Source organism: Bolinopsis microptera, chromosome 9 (assembly GCF_026151205.1).
Source record: "Bolinopsis microptera isolate Bmic1 chromosome 9, MBARI_Bmic_1.0, whole genome shotgun sequence".
In the NCBI taxonomy this organism is placed as follows: domain Eukaryota; kingdom Metazoa; phylum Ctenophora; class Tentaculata; order Lobata; family Bolinopsidae; genus Bolinopsis; species Bolinopsis microptera.
The window spans coordinates 16,095,337-16,112,344 of NC_087080.1; the positions used below are offsets into that span (position 1 = coordinate 16,095,337).

Below are 17,008 nucleotides of genomic sequence, written 5' to 3' on the forward strand. Positions count from 1 at the left end.
AAGCATGGTGCTTGTGCGAATGTAAGGTACTGGGATAGGATTCCTGGAAATACAGTGCAGGTTAGAAGCAAGCTTTGTGCGAATGTAAGGTACTGGGATAGGATTCCTGGAAATACAGTGCAGGTTAGAAGCAAGCTTTGTGCGAATGTAAGGTACTGGGATAGGATTCCTGGAAATACAGTGCAGGTTAGAAGCAAGCTTTGTGCGAATGTAAGGTACTGGGATAGGATTCCTGGAAATACAGTGCAGGTTAGAAGCAAGCTTTGTGCGAATGTAAGGTACTGGGATAGGATTCCTGGAAATACGGTGCAGGTTAGAAGCAAGTCTGAACAGTTAACAGTAGTAGTACTGTAGTATTAGTAGTAGTAAACGATTATATAAACACCTCCGGGACGCAATAGATAAAAAAGGGCGGCGTTATTTTTATCCGTCCCGCTGTTTTTAATAAATAATCCCACCCCTTAGCGCGGCTTGTTAATTATTAATGGGTTTACTAGGGGGTGCACTACTAGTTACTAGTATCTTTGGTTCAGTTCCATACTTCCAAACCCATACTTCTAAAACCATTTTTGACGGTTAATACCGGGTTTACTTACACCCCCCCCCCCCCCCCCCCCTTAATACCGGGTTACACTTGTCCGTTCAATTGTGTCGTAGCGAGTGTCCAGTTTGATATGAGCCGCAATGTATCGTTGTCTACTTAGTTATAGTATTTCAGGAGACGACATCAACTCCGCATATTTTTCTTGCCCTTTCTTCATTACCTACTGTAGTAATGTGCTACTGTGATAAACTGCGCTTCTTTCGAAATTCACATTGACAAATAGAACGCCTGTAACTTCACCCGTCAAAGTACTTAAGTTTCATCTACTTAGTAAGTTAGTAATACTAATATATCTCGTCTATTACTTGATTACGTCTCTTACTTCTACAATTACATTCGCCATACCAAATAACGACAAAAAAGGCAAATTTTAAAATGAATTAATCAGTATTCCGGAGGAGTTTATAACACAACACGCTTAAAATAAACCCCCGTGCTACCCCCTCCCCCCCCCCCTTGTGCTACCCCTCCCCCCTCGTGCTACCCCCACCCCTTGTGCTACCCCCCCCCTCGTGCTACCCCCCCTTGTGCTACCCCTCCCCCTCGTGCTACCCCCCCCCCTTGTGCTACCCCCCCTTGTTCTACCCCTCCCCCCTTGTGCTACCCCCCCTCCCCCCGCCCCCTTGTGCTACCCCCCCCTTGTGCTACCCCTCCCCCCTCGTGCTACCCCCCCCCCCTTGTGCTACCCCTCCCCCCTCGTGCTACTCCCCCCCCCTTGTGCTACCCCCCCTTGTTCTACCCCTCCCCCCTCGTGCTACCCCCCCCCCCCCCCCCCTTGTGCTACCCCCCCCCCCCCCCCTCGTGCTACCTGAGGAAACTGCCCTCCCCCCTCGTGCTACCCCCCCCCCCCCTTGTGCTACCCCCCCCCCCCCCCCTCGTGCTACCCCCCCCCCCCCCCCCCCCCCCGTACTCTGGATTGTTACCTGAGGAAACTGCCCCAGCAAACGCTCCAACTGGGAATGAAGCACAGTATATCGAGGTAATGAGGTTCTGGGCTGACTGAGGCATCTTCCTGTACCGCACCTGCAATCAGAGTGGTTAGAAAAAGGGAAGTCTCTCGGGAAAACTGAAATCTATCAATGTGAATTGTGAAACGATCATTACAGCAAGATTTCACTGTACCAAAGTAGGGGTCAGGGGACAAAGTTCCGGAAATTATGATATCATGACGAAAGTAGTACTAGGGGTCGTTCACATATTATTACGTAATCAGCTGAGGGGGGGGGGGGTTTCCGAAAGATAACGCTAGTGTAATTTTTACACAACAGCTTTGTGTAAAACTGATTACGGAGGGGGGGGGGGGGGTAAAAGTGTTCCAAAAAATGATTACGTAATATTATGTGAACCCTACCACTGTGCAACTTTATTTTCATTTAGTATAATACTGTTGCAATGTGTTACTGGTGACTAGTAGTAATATAAATAGTAGTATTTGTGGTGTTTCGGAATTACCTTGTAAATGTCGTACATGATGATAAGGGAGGGGAAGCAAGCGAGACACATCTCCAACCCAATAAGTGCTAGAACAACTAGCAATTGTGTGATCGATGGCTGAACCAGTCCCTGTTGGTCACGGTTAATGTTATAACATTGTAACAATATGTTCACCTTGGGCGTGCTAAGAATTTTGTTTGGTATAATTTTTAAAACATCATGTCCATTTAATTGTCCATGACTCGAAAATAACGTTCTGCATCGAAATTGTAAATCGTTAAAATCTGCAACATACCAGAAAAAAGTGGGAAGGTCCAAGGAAGAGGTAGGTGACGGGCAGGGTGAAAGCAGATATAATGAAGAAGATATAAGGGCTGAACATGTCCATGAGTTGTCCCAGAAAGGGAGCCAGGATAATAATGCCAGCTGTGTTCACCAGCAGACAGATTCCCGCAAACACTGCTCCTTGCCCAAACTCAACCTGTCGTGTTTAATTTATTGGTACATGCACTTTCTATCTGTAATTATTAACAGTTCAGTGCAATCTAGCAATGAAGGTTCATTTGATTGTCACTATATTTAACTTACATCATGTAATAATATATACATATTATTATTATGTTGTGTAAGTTAAATATAGTGGCTAGAGAGGTTTTATATATATATGATATAAAACCTAGGCCTATTAACATTAGGATTAATATGCTGACCGTGGTATAAGCCGCCAATATAGGGATGTAAAAGTTAAGAAGAGTTTGAGAGAAAGCACAATGCCACGCTGGAAAGATAATCAGGGGGTCTGTGAATACTCCCTGAGAAACACCATCTGAAATAGTAACCATGGTAACATGTTGTAAAAATAGAAATACCATCTATATCTGAAATAGTAACCATAGTAACATGTTGTCAAAATAGAAATACCATCTGAAATAGTAACCATGGTAACATGTTGTCAAAATAGAAATACCATCTATATCTGAAATAGTAACCATAGTAACATGTTGTCAAAATAGAAATACCATCTGAAATAGTAACCATAGTAACATGTTGTCAAAATAGAAATACCATCTGAAATAGTAACCATGGTAACATGTTGTCAAAATAGAAATACCATCTGAAATAGTAACCATGGTAACATCTTGTCAAAATAGAAATACCATCTGAAATAGTAACCATGGTAACATCTTGTCAAAATAGAAATACCATCTGAAATAGTAACCATGGCAACATCTTGTCAAAATAGAAATACCATCTAAAGATTGTATCGTGATTATAATAACAATATTATTGTGTTTTAAATACTTTACGGTGACTGTTAGATAGATATAATTAATATTACATTACGTTTAAAGCCCAACTGTCGGACAACTATTTACCTGTATTTAGTTTATTTCTGATGAGTTAAAGTTTGTTACTAGCCGTAAAGATTTTAAGAGGCTTTCATCAGCCAAAATAAGAGACAATCTTTTCAATAGTGATGATCCAGCGCCTATAACTAAGAAGTTTTGGTCACATGTTAAGTATAAATCTAACTCCTGCCGTATTCCTAATTGTGTTAGTTATTCTGGACAGCTTCGGTTCAAACCCAAAGCTCAAGCTGAACTTTTCAATTCTTTCTTTTATAACCAGTTTTCGGATCCTTCACTTTATGACACTGACATCTCCTATGTCAATGATGTTGATTTTGATATTGACTTCGATCATCGGGATGTTCGTAAGCTTCTTTCAAATATTAATTCAAATAAAGCCCAGGGACCAGATGGCATACACGGTAAAATTCTCAAAAATTGTTCCGTAGGTTTAGCTTACCCTCTAACATGCATTTTTCGTGGATCTTACAACAGCGGCTACATTCCACAAGAATGGAAACTTGCAAATGTTGTCCCAATATTTAAGAAAGGTAAGAAAAGTGAGGTTGAAAACTATAGACCAATATCCCTTACTTGTTTAGTCATGAAAGTTTTTGAGCGCATTGTTAAACGTAAACTGCTTTCTTTGACAAGTACCCTTCTTGATTCCAGGCAGCATGGTTTTCTAGAGCACAAGTCATGCACAACCAATATGGTTGACTTTTGTGATAGCCTGGCATTGTCTCTTAACGAAAACATTATCAATCATGTTGTGTATTTTGATTTTGCTAAGGCATTTGATTCTGTAAATCATGATATCCTTCTTCATAAGCTAAAGACCTTATATAACATTGATGGTACACTTCTCAAATTTCTTACCAATTACCTTCAAGGCCGTTACCAAAGAGTGGTTATTGGTAATGAGATGTCATCTACCCTCTCAGTTAATTCTGGTGTCCCCCAGGGCTCTATTCTTGGTCCCTTACTTTTTGTATTGTTTATCAATGATATTCCTCTTGGCCTTTCGGTTAATACTGATATTGTTTTGTATGCCGATGATACAAAAATCTGGCGTAAAATACATTCATCTTCTGATAATACTAATTTACAAATGGATATAGACTATCTCTCTGACTGGGCACTAAGAAACAAAATGCGATTCCATCCAGCAAAATGTAAAGTGCTTATTGTTTCAGGAAAACCATCTTTATCTCCTCCATTCGCATATAATCTTGATGGCTCTCCTCTTGTGTATGTAGAGTTAGAAAAAGATCTTGGAGTCGATGTTACTCCTAAGCTAAGTTGGAATAGTCAGTGCGACAGAATTTATACTAAGGCCTGCCAACAACTTGGTATGGTCAGAAGAGATGGCCATATTGTCATTGATCAGAAACGTCGCCGGGCGCTTTACCTCTCCCTGGTTCGTAGCCAATTCGAAAATTGTTCCATAATCTGGCACCCTTGTAATAAAGCACTTAGTGATAAATTAGAAAGTCTCCAAAAGAGAGCTATTAAATGGATTCTGTCTGAAGAGGGCCGCAGTTATCCACCTGAGCAATATGTCAAAAAGTGCAAGCTTGTCGACATTCTCCCTTTGTCTCAAAAGTTTGACTTGAATGATCTTATTTTTTTCCACAAAGTTCTTAACAATTTAATTCCTGTATCGCTGCCTCACTATCTCTCTTTATTATATCAGGGCACTTCTCGACTAAGACGTTGCCACCTCGACAGTCTGTCTATTGTGTCATCAATTTTACCTAAGTTAAGTCAGAATTCACACACCACATGTACCTCAAATAGCCCACTGGCAAAATCGTTTTTCTACAGAACCCATATACTGTGGAATGGACTCCCTTTACAGGTAAGACAGATTGTGTCTACTAGTCTTTTCAAAGCTGAGGTCACTAAGCATCTCTGGAAATGTTTATTGGATAGTGAAACAACAGTCTAGCCTAGCCTCTTTGCTCCCCATATTATTATTATTTTTGTTTTATTAATTTTTTTATCTACCTTCCTATACCTTCAACATCATATAACACTTCACCCGCTTCTCACACATTAATGACCATATCAGACCTGTATCTAATGTATCTGGAATTTGACGTATTGAAATACCAATTTTGACTCTATATCCACAGTTATTCACCATGGATTTGTTTGTTATTAAATAGTTTTTCATAAATTTTTGGATTTAGATTAATTCGATGTAATGGGTCCAAGTTACTGCGGACATAGTTCACTATGTGTTTACCGTGTTTGGGTGCCCATCATATTTTACAGATGGGGGCGATATTTTGAACGATTCTATTTTATATTCATATATTGCTGTACTCTGTAAAATTTGAAAAGTATTTAATAAAAAAGTTGTCACTAGTTTACCTGTATTTAGTTGTCACTAGTTTACCTGTATTTAGTTGTCACTAGTTTACCTGTATTTAGTTGTCACTAGTTTACCTGTATTTAGTTGTCACTAGTTTACCTGTATCCGATGTTCTGCAGTCTATATCTTTAACGCAAACAATACTTGTTAGGAAGACCACGAATATGGCTGCTGCTGGAGCTACGAATGCTAGCAGAAAATTCACGTTCTGAAATATTTAATCGTTTCCAATTATTATATCCAATCTTGACGAATATTTCTCAGTTCAAACGAAATATGTGTCGACATAAGTATCACCTTACCATGGTTTCATTTGCATACAATTATAGCTTACCTCATAAAGCAGGGCCCCGATATAAGGACTAGTAGCTATAGCACAGTTGAGCGATGTTTCTACAACGGCTGTAGTAAGGGCTATATTGGACGGGAACATTTTGGCTGTGACTGTGAACGCCACTACATCGACCACTCCACCTGTTATTCCCTAAAATAATACAGAAATTTATTTAAAGATGAATAACTTTACATATTAAAGATGGGGGCCATACATCAAAAAGTTCCAGCCCAAATGATCTCGTAGGAAGTTGAGTGACCATCTGGCGCACCGTTTTAACAACCAACAAATTTATTTTGAGAACACCTATTTCTGTAACCGAGCATTTCCTGGTTTGAATCCATTTTTCGAAAAGCAGTATTTGTTTTATTGAGAGGCTGTAACATTTAAGCTGAAATTTTGCACGAAGGTTGTCCACATCTTGTTCTACATGTGTTCCGCTAGAAACCGCCAATTTGAGATATTTTCTTGTGTTTGAAGTCATATCTCAAGTTTGGCACATAGAAACTCGCCCAAAATCGCACAGAATGTCCGTGTAACAATCTGGAAAGTTTTAAGAAAATCTATCAGTCAGATCTTGAGAAAATCAAAAATATATTCTAAGTTATTCACTAAAACACTAAATTTTCGAACTTTTTATTTGGAACAGAATTGTCGAAAGTTCTTCTGGGGCAAAATACGCTCACTGCTTTGTGTTGTAAGGAGGGCTAGTTGAGCGCATTTTTGCCACACTTTTGCCACAAACTCAAGACGTCATAACTCGAAGATCTTTGCAGATATCATTCTGAAATTTTCACAGCAGTTTCTTCCCAAACAGTTATTTGTGACTACAAAATATGAGCTTGATGTGACCCGTAATACCATAGATACAATACCGAACACAAGGAAAAATTTCAAAACATGTTAGGTCGACTTTTTCAAAAACTGTCCGAACGATTTTCTTTAAATTTTGTCAGTACCCTTAGCACAATAATAAGCGACTCAATTTGTGGCAAATTCTGATTTTATGTTTTTATTTGTGCTTTTGAGGCCCTAAGTCTTTTTGCTGCAACATGGAACTTTTTGAGACTCTCAACATATTTGCTGAGGTAATTAGACTACTCCTTGAACTCCTAGTAGTCGGTATGAACGGTATGGTTTGAGTCGCGAGAAGTTAAAGTTGGTGTAAATCTGCGCCGAGGGAGTGTGGCAGATTTGCGCTCAACTATCTACGGTTGTAAGGCGCGGAGACATTTATAGATGGTAGTGAAGTTGTTTCAGCGCCCTAGCAGATTAAACAAATGCGCGCGCGTCAGAACCAAGCTAAAGAAAAACTTCAAATCCAGGACACAGTTATTAATTATAATTATAAATTATTATTATATACAGGGTGGGCCAAAAGTCAGTACCCACACGTTGGCCTTTATAGCTCAGTCACTGAGTGCCCAATTGAAATAATTCTTTCTGGTACAACTTAGTACCACCACCGATTCGAGGAATTTGTCAACTCGAAAAATATTCGTGTTCATTTTTTTTTCAAACGAAGATTTATTTGATAATTTGGATAGTCGGATCGAGCTAAATTTTATTGAATTGTATTTGGTCATTCGAATTACGTTTGTCCTGAAAAAAATTAGAGTTATAGTTGGAGGACTTCGACGCGCCTCGCGAACTAGCATTCTTGCTTCGCAGATCAACGATCTCGATGGGTTGACATCGTCAACCAAGAGTTATAGCTTCTCAGATGACCGAGATACGAAGCATAACGAGTTTATTCATTACATGTGATCAGGTGATTGGCTAACCTAATCACGTGATAAGGTGACCTTGACCATTGTTAATGATCTGTTGTAGGTTAACAACCTACTGCAGGACGCGCGCCGAGTTGGACTCGTCGACGGTCCTGGATATATGGAACAGATATTTTACGAGTAACACCCGTTAAATGATCTGGCCCGACGCGCGCTACTTCGTAGCTCGTGCCATCGGGCCATAACATTTCGAGAAAAAAGTTAACGGGTGATACTTGTAAAATATCTGTTCCATATATTGACCGTCGGGCGTCGACGAGTCCAACTCGGCGCGCGTCTTGGTAGGTTGTAAACCTACAAGAAGAAAGCGGCGCGCGCTACTTCAAAAAATTAGACGAGTAACATCCGTCAAAGGTGACCCCGTTAATTGATTCACGATGTCAATCCTTTGCAGCTCGGTGAGGCACAGTGGTGCATCTCGCCGATCTACCGAAGTGGTTGCGAGAAGCATTATTGGATGCGCGCTCGCGACCCAGTAGTGCATCGCGCTACAACCCCGTTAACTACCCCGTTAAACATTATGGAAATCGTTAAGGCTGCCCAATTAAAGTGTTGTGTCACGGTGCGCGGTGTCACATAATCACCCAATTAATTTTAACGGGTGATACTCGTAAAATATTTGGTCCAAATATTCCAGGACCGTTGACGAGTCCAACTCACCGCGCGTCCTGGTAGGTTATAAACCTACAAAATCAATTTTGCTAACCAGATACACAAATCGCTTGATAACTCCGTCATTTCTAATCCGTTTCATATCATTGTTCAAATCAAATGCAAATCCCAGGCTGACGGTCGGCCTCCACTTTCTAAAAATTACCTTTAGTGAAGGCCGATGGTCAACAAATAGCGATGTTAGAGCTTGATACGTGTGAACAAGTGCTGACCTCCTTTCACACTATTGGAGACGCGACTCTGATCGCAAATGCGAAAGGAAAGATTCCGGGGAGGGCACCATTGGATTTTGTTGGTTGCATATTAAAAAAAAAGAAAAAAAGAGCAAATAAAACTGCAGTCATAGTTGTAAGTATAACATTGTAAAGAATAGTGCAAACCTGGCAGACCCTGAGGATCAAAGAAAGAGTGATGTAAAGTGTTTTGTGCTTGACATAACCCAGAGTCGAGTAAGCAAAAGTAACTAAAGAAATTAGACCTGAAATAAAGAAGAGTTATCAAAAGTAACTAAAGTAACTACGCCTGAAATAAAGAAGAGTTATCAAAAGTAACTAAAGAAATTAGACCTGAAATAGTACGGTATATTTATAAGTCAGTTAGTTTGTTTAGCCATTAGCATTAATCATAATGGCTTTGTATCAGAACGTAAAAGTTTAGTTCGTAAACTTGAAAGTCAAAGTTAGATATTGCTGCCTTGAGCAAACGTTTTCAAATCTTTTTTGGCAAGTATTTTAATATTTGTGGAAAATTTTGAGTCAATTTAAATATGTACCATGGCACATGTGTTATGACATGAAATTCTTTATGTTAGCATAGTACGATTTACAATTTTATTTTAATTTATTTCTCGGTTCGTTATTACTTAATATATTCATTTAATAAGCCTGATGGTTATCAGAGAGCATTAATATAATATACTATCAAACTAGAATATGTAGCGTGTGATTAGTGAAAATAACACGAGTGCAGTTGTAATTGTATTACATATTAGAGATAGTATTAGTGTATTAGTATATTGGGCTCTATTCTTGACACCATTAAATGTCATTAGACAGTATTAAAATCAATAATTTATCTGTTGACATAAATTGTCATAAATATGAGTTTAATGACTGGCAGGCTATGTCGGACAGTTTGCTAATATTCTGCCAGGACCACCTGTTAATGTGACCATTTAAGGTCACTTATAACATGTTGATTTATTAGTTCAATATAAACACTTATAGTTTGTCTACGACTACAGTCGAACGGTTCAGTATTCGAGATGTACGAATTTATTTGGGAACTCTCTACTTTGACATTAGTAATTGTCCATTCTACGCACAGAATGAACATTATTTTAATTTTGAAGCAGCAATTTTTCTTTAGTAACCCTGTTAGTACAGGGTGGGCCAAAAGTCAGTACCCATACGTTGGCCTTAATAGCTCCGCCGTGTTTTATATTTGAGAGCTGTTGCTTTGCAGATGGCATACTGTACTTACTGGTTCGAGGATTCCGTCGTCAAAATTTGAAAATTCGAATATTTTAGACCACGCCCATTCAATATTAAAACACCTATATTGTTTTCTCTGAACATGCTGAACGCCTAATTTTTTCAGAGACGGTAGATTATTAAATGTTGCATATGATCCGAAAATATGAGGCAAAACGGATTAGAAATGACGAAGTTATCAAGCATTTTCTGTATCTCGTTATCAATTTTGACTGGGTGATTATGTGACACCGTGACACGACACCTTAATTGGGCACCCTTAACAATTCCCATAATGTTTAACGGGGTAGTTAACGGGGGCACCTTATCACGTGATTAGGTAAACCAATCACCTGATCACACGTAATGAATAAACTCGTTATGCTTCATATCTCGGTCATATGAGAAGCTACAGTTCTAATTCTTTCAGGACAAACGTAATTCGAATGGCCAAACACAATTCAATAATATTTAGCTTGATCCGACTATCCAAACTATCAAATAAATGTGAAAATGAACCTCCATTTGAAAAAAATGAACGCGAATATTTTTCGAGTTGACAAATTCCTCGAACCAGTGGTGGTACTAAGTCATACCAGAAAGAAGTATTTAAATTGGGCACTCAGTGACTGAGCTATAAAGGCCAACGTATGGGTACTGACTTTTGGCCCACCCTGTATTATTTGTCACACTGCACTAACTTAAACTCAATTAAGCGTATCTTATAAGTTATAAATCAGTCATAATCTACGGAGTATAGTAGGGGGTTTAATTATCATTTCGCCCGTAGCCTAACATCCTCAGCTCTCAAGTTTGCTTTCAGTATTCAAAAATAGAAGCAATTGGGGGTGCACGATATTTGGTGCACGATATTTGGTGCACGATATTTGGTGCACGATATTTGGTGCACGATATTTGGTGCACGATAATTGGTGCACGATATTTGGTGCACGATATTTGGTGCACGATAATTGGTGCACGATAATTGGTGCACGATATTTGGTGCACGATATTTGGTGCACGATAATTGGTGCACGATATTTGGTGCACGATTGGCGAGTAATTAATTTAACTAATTCATCTTTGACCACGATTATAAATAATTTGCCAAAAAACTTTTCAAAATTAGAGATTTGGTTATGACATATGAAAAAATGACTGTCCACGGCTTCAATGCCCGCCTTTTCATCTTGAAACGATCACATGCAAGTACTTAGAGTACAAACAAAATCTGTCGGTACAAATAAAATTGGTGACTTGTTGGTCTTAAATACGGGATGATATGACTTTTACTTAGTGTAACTGTAAAGGCAAATTGAAATAAATCCATCATTATTACTTAGCTTATTTTAGTTTGATTTTTGACATTCTTGATCTTCATGGGAGATCGTCAGATCGCCGTATTTTATAACAACGCACCGAATTTTAATTTCGCTTTGGGATAAAAACACAAGTTCTTGTTATAATAAGTTCAACTAACCTGTACTGAGAAGTAGAAGATTTTTACTTGAATATCTGTCCAGACATTTGGCCACCAGAGGACAGATGAAAATGTAGCAAAACGGCACTGCCCCCAATATTATACCTGGGATGATAATAATAATACTAATATCAGATGATTTGTTTATTGACATTGTTTCATAGTTTGCAGTTTGTTTAAATGTTGTTACTTTCTCAAGCGTCTAACAGTAACAGTGTCACTGTCAGTAGCACTGTTACTACTACTAGGTAATAGGATTTCCACGCCGTAAATTTGAACTCAACATGCAACCTGACTTATGCCAGCGTGGCGAGTGTGCTTACTTGGGGGGGGGGGGGGGGGGGGGCCCTTACTTGTTACTTTGCAATTGGCGTTTGGAGAGTGAGCTAGTTTCTTTTTCGAAAACTTAACTGAGGTACTAGTAAAACTGCGCGTTTTGCTCTAGAAACACACTTTTTAGAGATTTTACTGGATGATGATTAATCACTCTACACTCGATTGTCACGTGACTTTTTCAACCCGTTCTCTAGCTGGTCCTGAATGACTATTCGAAACCTTAATCCTTTAATCTGATCCCAACCCTAACCCTAACCCAATCCTTAAGTGCTTAACAAAAGCATATGCTGAAACCCTAACGATAAATTAGATTAACTTCCTTATATGGTCATATCACGTGATCGAGACAGTTTTTCGCCAATATCTCGTCAGGGGAGCATGTCATGGGGGGTGATTCGGAATCAGCGTCCGTAAATACATCGATTGAAGTTGGTTTCAATTGTCGGGGGCCCTTTTAGAACAATCTCGAAGATCGACTGTAGAGTGATCTAGCAATTTAATTTGTCCAATATTAGGGAAGGGCGCCAATAGGAGGGGCGATTTTTCAGCGGAGGGGGGGGGGGGGGGGGCAATAGGCAACATTACGCCATTGACAAGAATACAAGGATTCAAAGATGATAATTAAATTTTGGTAATCCTGAGATACACATCATGAGCAAGTTTATTCAAAAAGGATCAACAACAATGTTTAAATTGAGATAAGTAAGAATCCTAATTTTAATAAGTCTTGCCTCTACTCTCTACAGACAACAGAGCTGACTATCTTATTGTTCCTAATACGATGAAACTTGTCAGGCTCTGTAGTCCGTTTCAGTCTCAGTTCTTCTACAAGCTTTTTGTAAGCTTTGCGATCCGCGACAGTTCTATTAGGGCAGATGTAAACTGAGCTGTTCCCCTCTTTTGAGCGTAGTGTACTGGTGATTCTGATCACCTGAGTTGCAGGGACGTAGCCAGGATTTTTCTTTGAGGGGGGCTGTCGGCGAGCGAAGCGAGCCGACGCGTCCAATGAAGCTGCGCAGCGAGCGAAGCGAGCAAGCTGTGGCAGGGGTCTGGGGGCGCAGCCCCCAGCGGGGTCCAGGGGCGGAGCCCCTTAGCGGGGTCCAGGGGCGGAGCCCCTTGGCGGGGGCTAGGGGGGCGCAGCCCCACGGAAATTTTTTGCGAAACAGGGTGTTTTAGACGACATTTGGCATTAAAGAAATTTGTAGGACAGCAATAAACTGGGATTGAAAAGAATCAAGTACTCACGTAAATTTGGTAACTTCACAACAGCAATCTGCATTCTCCAATCAAAATTTACAACTTACTCAGGCCTCATCGTCTTAAGATTTTTACATTTCCTACGGTCTAGGGGACACTATTGACTATAATTATAGATGTCTTCTAGAATGTTTGCTTGGATTTAATGGCATATATTTACTAATCCACAGATCAAATCTTTGACTGACTGCAGTCATAAACACAGCCCAGTTACCAGGCGACCATGGGGACTAGGGGGCTTATCTTTTTTCTGGGGTTCGATTTTTTCCGGGGGGCTGCCGCCCCCCTAGCCCCCCCCCCTGGCTACGTGCCTGCTGAGTTGCATGGTCAGAGCTGCTCAATGGGAACTTGACCGGTCTGGACACATTTTCTTGCGGAGCTTCAATACGAAAGCAGTCCCTGACTAACTTTCTTAACTGCAGCGTGGATCTTCTTCGGGGCGCAAGCAGCATTGATACTCTTGCTAACGACTGAAGGGTAGCTTTTCATCTCCATTTGTACGGTATTCTGCCATGATTTCGTCCCCTTTTCTATTATTTTACTCTGAGTCTGAAGGTTGATGATAGTACTCTGATTTGAAATCTTCTCATTTTGCAGCTTTTCAACTAATTCAACAGTGTCACCTCGCTAAGTCAGGGGATACTGAACTGATCCAATATACAACAGACAGTTTCCAACCATTCGCATAATTTCCCTTTCGTTACTGATCTCTTGTTCATCAAATTGCAAGATTGAATCTCCTCGTAATTTGTCCTGTTGATTTCAAATCCCGGAGAGAACACTATCCCTGGCATCTGCTACAACCTATTAAAGATTTGACTTCTAACCTCGTGCAAATTCTGGCCACATGATGTATACTTATAGCAAGCACACAAAGACACAGGCTAGCTTATCGTTAGTTACAAAAAGATAAGAGAGTTCGATAATTGCAACGTAAGCTGACTACAGTAAACCTCAGACGTTTCCAGTATCTTTATAAATCGGTACTCTGGGAGTGGCCGTAAAATTTTAGAAATATATTCGTAACATTCATTCCATTTCCTTTAAATTGAAATACGAAAATGGAGTGACATGGCGTAATTCTGCGCAAAAAGATCCAGGCGAGGAAATTAAACATGATTAAGGACGAAGTTGGTATAAATTGTTCATATCACAATTCACAGTTCCTTATAGTTATTGAGTGCGCCCACAAACAGTGACTTGTGACTGTCATTTAATTTTAGTGATTTTCCAAGTTTTGTACTTAAAAACGCGTTATATGTCTAAAATGACGCACGTATTTACCTGTTGTACTGATGGGGATGTTTCTTTCTAGATTGTATAGAGGTAGGAAGGAGCCTGGGAGACTGAAGAGTCCGTACGACACAAACAGCGACAGGTTCATCATAACAAATGTAGAAATCCTGCAATTTGTGTGCATTATACTCGAGTAGTCCCACTCTATAACGCAATTTAGCGTTAAATAACCACGTTGTTTAGACTTAATTAGACCCAAGTAATCGATTATGAGATGGAGTCTTTGTATTTTGTTTTATCCATCAGTAGAATTTAATTGGCTTGAAAATGGAATAAATCTATGGTAGATAGAGTTCGTATGAAAACTCTGCACATTAACCTGCATAATTTATATTGAGAGACAATTATATAATTTACATACTTTATTTTTTGATTTTTTCACACTTCATATTTCATAATTTTATTAATATTACTATAGGTAAGGCGTGCACGATAAAAATAAACTTGCTCGGATTTTAAAAATTTTTGTGCCACTGTTTTCTAGAGACTGTGAGAATTTTGACAATACAAAATTTGTCATACCTTTTTGGAAAGATCAGTGAGTTTCGCCTAGGTGCCATATTTGATGGTGCGCGGCTTTTGGAGCAAAAGTCGCTGTAAAATTCGCGTAATTTGACCAAATTCGTCCAAATTTGACCATTTTTGTCGTATTATTCGGATATATCTTCAGTTCCTTAAATGAGATCATTCTGGAAATTGGCGTCGACCTTTTAATAGGGCCAGGGCTTTCACAACTGTCCGAAAAATTTGGTGGATATCGCAGTTGATATACTTATAGTCATTAAAATGGGGCAAAATACGCTGCTTTTAGCTGTAACATAATGTCTGATGGTTGGATATGCTTTAAATTTTTCGAACACTTTCTCACTTTCCTTGTAAGTCTATGAGTAAGCTTACCAATTTTTGTTGCAATTGGAGGCCAGGAAGGATACTCAATATTTTTAATTGACGATGTCAATTCATGGCAGCTCGGCGCGGCACAGTAGCGCATCTCGCCGATCTAGCCAGGAAGCCTTATTAAGTGCGCGGCGCGGCACAGTAACGCATCGCGCTACAATCAATATTTATTTGTTTGAAGAAAATTGTGCTGGCCGAAATTAGCGCTAAAAAACCATACTCAATACTACAGTCGGCATGCGCGGCTCACTGTCGATGGCGCACTACCTACTATAGGTGGATGTGATGTTACTGAGATTTACTCGTGTTTTGAAAGTTTTCCTCTGTACTTTTTTCATTGGCCCACGCTTTTTAGCATTTGCTGTACATTTTTATGATTGCTATTTTGTAAATTTTCAACAAATCATAATAGACTAGAAAACAGGAAGGAAGCTAATCACAGTGCTGGCAAGCACGAACGCACTTATTCATTATACTATTATACCCCTTTAATGTTTTTCCAGGCATGAAGACTCATTGAAAGTCGTTCAGCAGGCACATTTTAAGTTCAAAACATTACAATTTAATGTCAAATATGACAGGAATAAGGAATAGTTATGTGGAGGTTTTTAAAAAACCCCAAAATCGCCATATTCAGGTGCCTTAAATACCATGTTAAAATTGAGTTAGAGATCTGAAACTTCGCAGGTCGTCTATACATTGACCAAATCGACTACACAAAAAGTTTCAAGTTTTAGGAGTATCAGGAAGTGGGTTTTCTGGAACCCCTGTTTTACAACAGATTGTCGTGAAGTACCTTAAACGATAATCTCAGAATGTGTGTGCGTGTCTGTTTGTCTGTCTATGCGCGTGTAATTTCCGAGCGGCTTAATCAAGAAAACGGTAAGAGTTATGGAACTGGTTTTTCCGGTATAACGCCGAGAAAACTCTGACAAAGCCAAATGATAAAGGTTTTTTAAATCGGTCGGTGGTAAGTGGTTTAATTGATGGTTTTGTACCACAAATGTGACAGAAAATGGATCACTTTTTCTCCCTCCTCGCTCTCTCTCCCAGTACTGCATAGGCAGCGTTGGTACATAAATCTTGATTAGATTAGCCTCGATATTCACTGTCATGTAATACTATAAGCTTATTAGGAGAGGGAGCACTCATTGCGGTCTGTTTGGACTGTAGAGAGAGTTCATACTTTCATACGACAATGTTATGCGTGTTTTCAAATATAATATTAATAGGCAAGTTTCTACTCTTGAATTTCAACTGCGATAGTGAAGTCCCATCTCCCAGTCGTAGGCACGGATTACACTAGTGTATTATATGTACACTTATACACAATGTGTGTATTACACACGCGTAAGTAAACTAACTTCCATCTGAGGGGTAATATTCCAGAGTTCCCTGCAGACGAGGAAGAGGACGATAAGGACTCTGTGTCTTCAGCTCTGCCATTGTCTATCCGATCATATCCTGACATGATCCTCGTAATCCTTTCTGCAATTTATTGAATCAAACGTCGGTTAAACTTACAGCAAAACTCAACTACAACCTCCCAGTACACTATCAGTACACTATCAGTACACTATCAGTACACTATCAGTACACTATCAGTACACTATCAGTACACTATCAGTACACTATCAGTACACTATCAGTACACTATCAGTACACTATCAGTACACTATCAGTACACTATCAGTACACTATCAGTAC

At 39.5% G+C, this 17,008-nt stretch overlaps 1 protein-coding gene across 1 annotated transcript in view; it reads right to left on the reverse strand.

Moving 5' to 3' along the window:
* LOC134821437 (MFS-type transporter SLC18B1-like) overlaps positions 1-16,796 on the reverse strand; it is an 18,809-nt gene extending 2,013 nt beyond the window's left edge. Inside the window, exons 1-10 of the mRNA XM_063832179.1 lie at positions 16,666-16,796; positions 14,393-14,511; positions 11,516-11,620; positions 8,944-9,041; positions 6,102-6,251; positions 5,867-5,975; positions 2,749-2,864; positions 2,334-2,519; positions 2,057-2,167; positions 1,528-1,627 (exon numbers count right to left, since the gene is read on the reverse strand). Of these exons, the coding sequence (XP_063688249.1) occupies positions 1,528-1,627; positions 2,057-2,167; positions 2,334-2,519; positions 2,749-2,864; positions 5,867-5,975; positions 6,102-6,251; positions 8,944-9,041; positions 11,516-11,620; positions 14,393-14,511; positions 16,666-16,772 (1,201 nt within the window). The 5' untranslated portion in view covers positions 16,773-16,796. The remainder of the gene's footprint in view (positions 1-1,527; positions 1,628-2,056; positions 2,168-2,333; positions 2,520-2,748; positions 2,865-5,866; positions 5,976-6,101; positions 6,252-8,943; positions 9,042-11,515; positions 11,621-14,392; positions 14,512-16,665) is intronic.
* Positions 16,797-17,008: the final 212 nt, after the last annotated feature.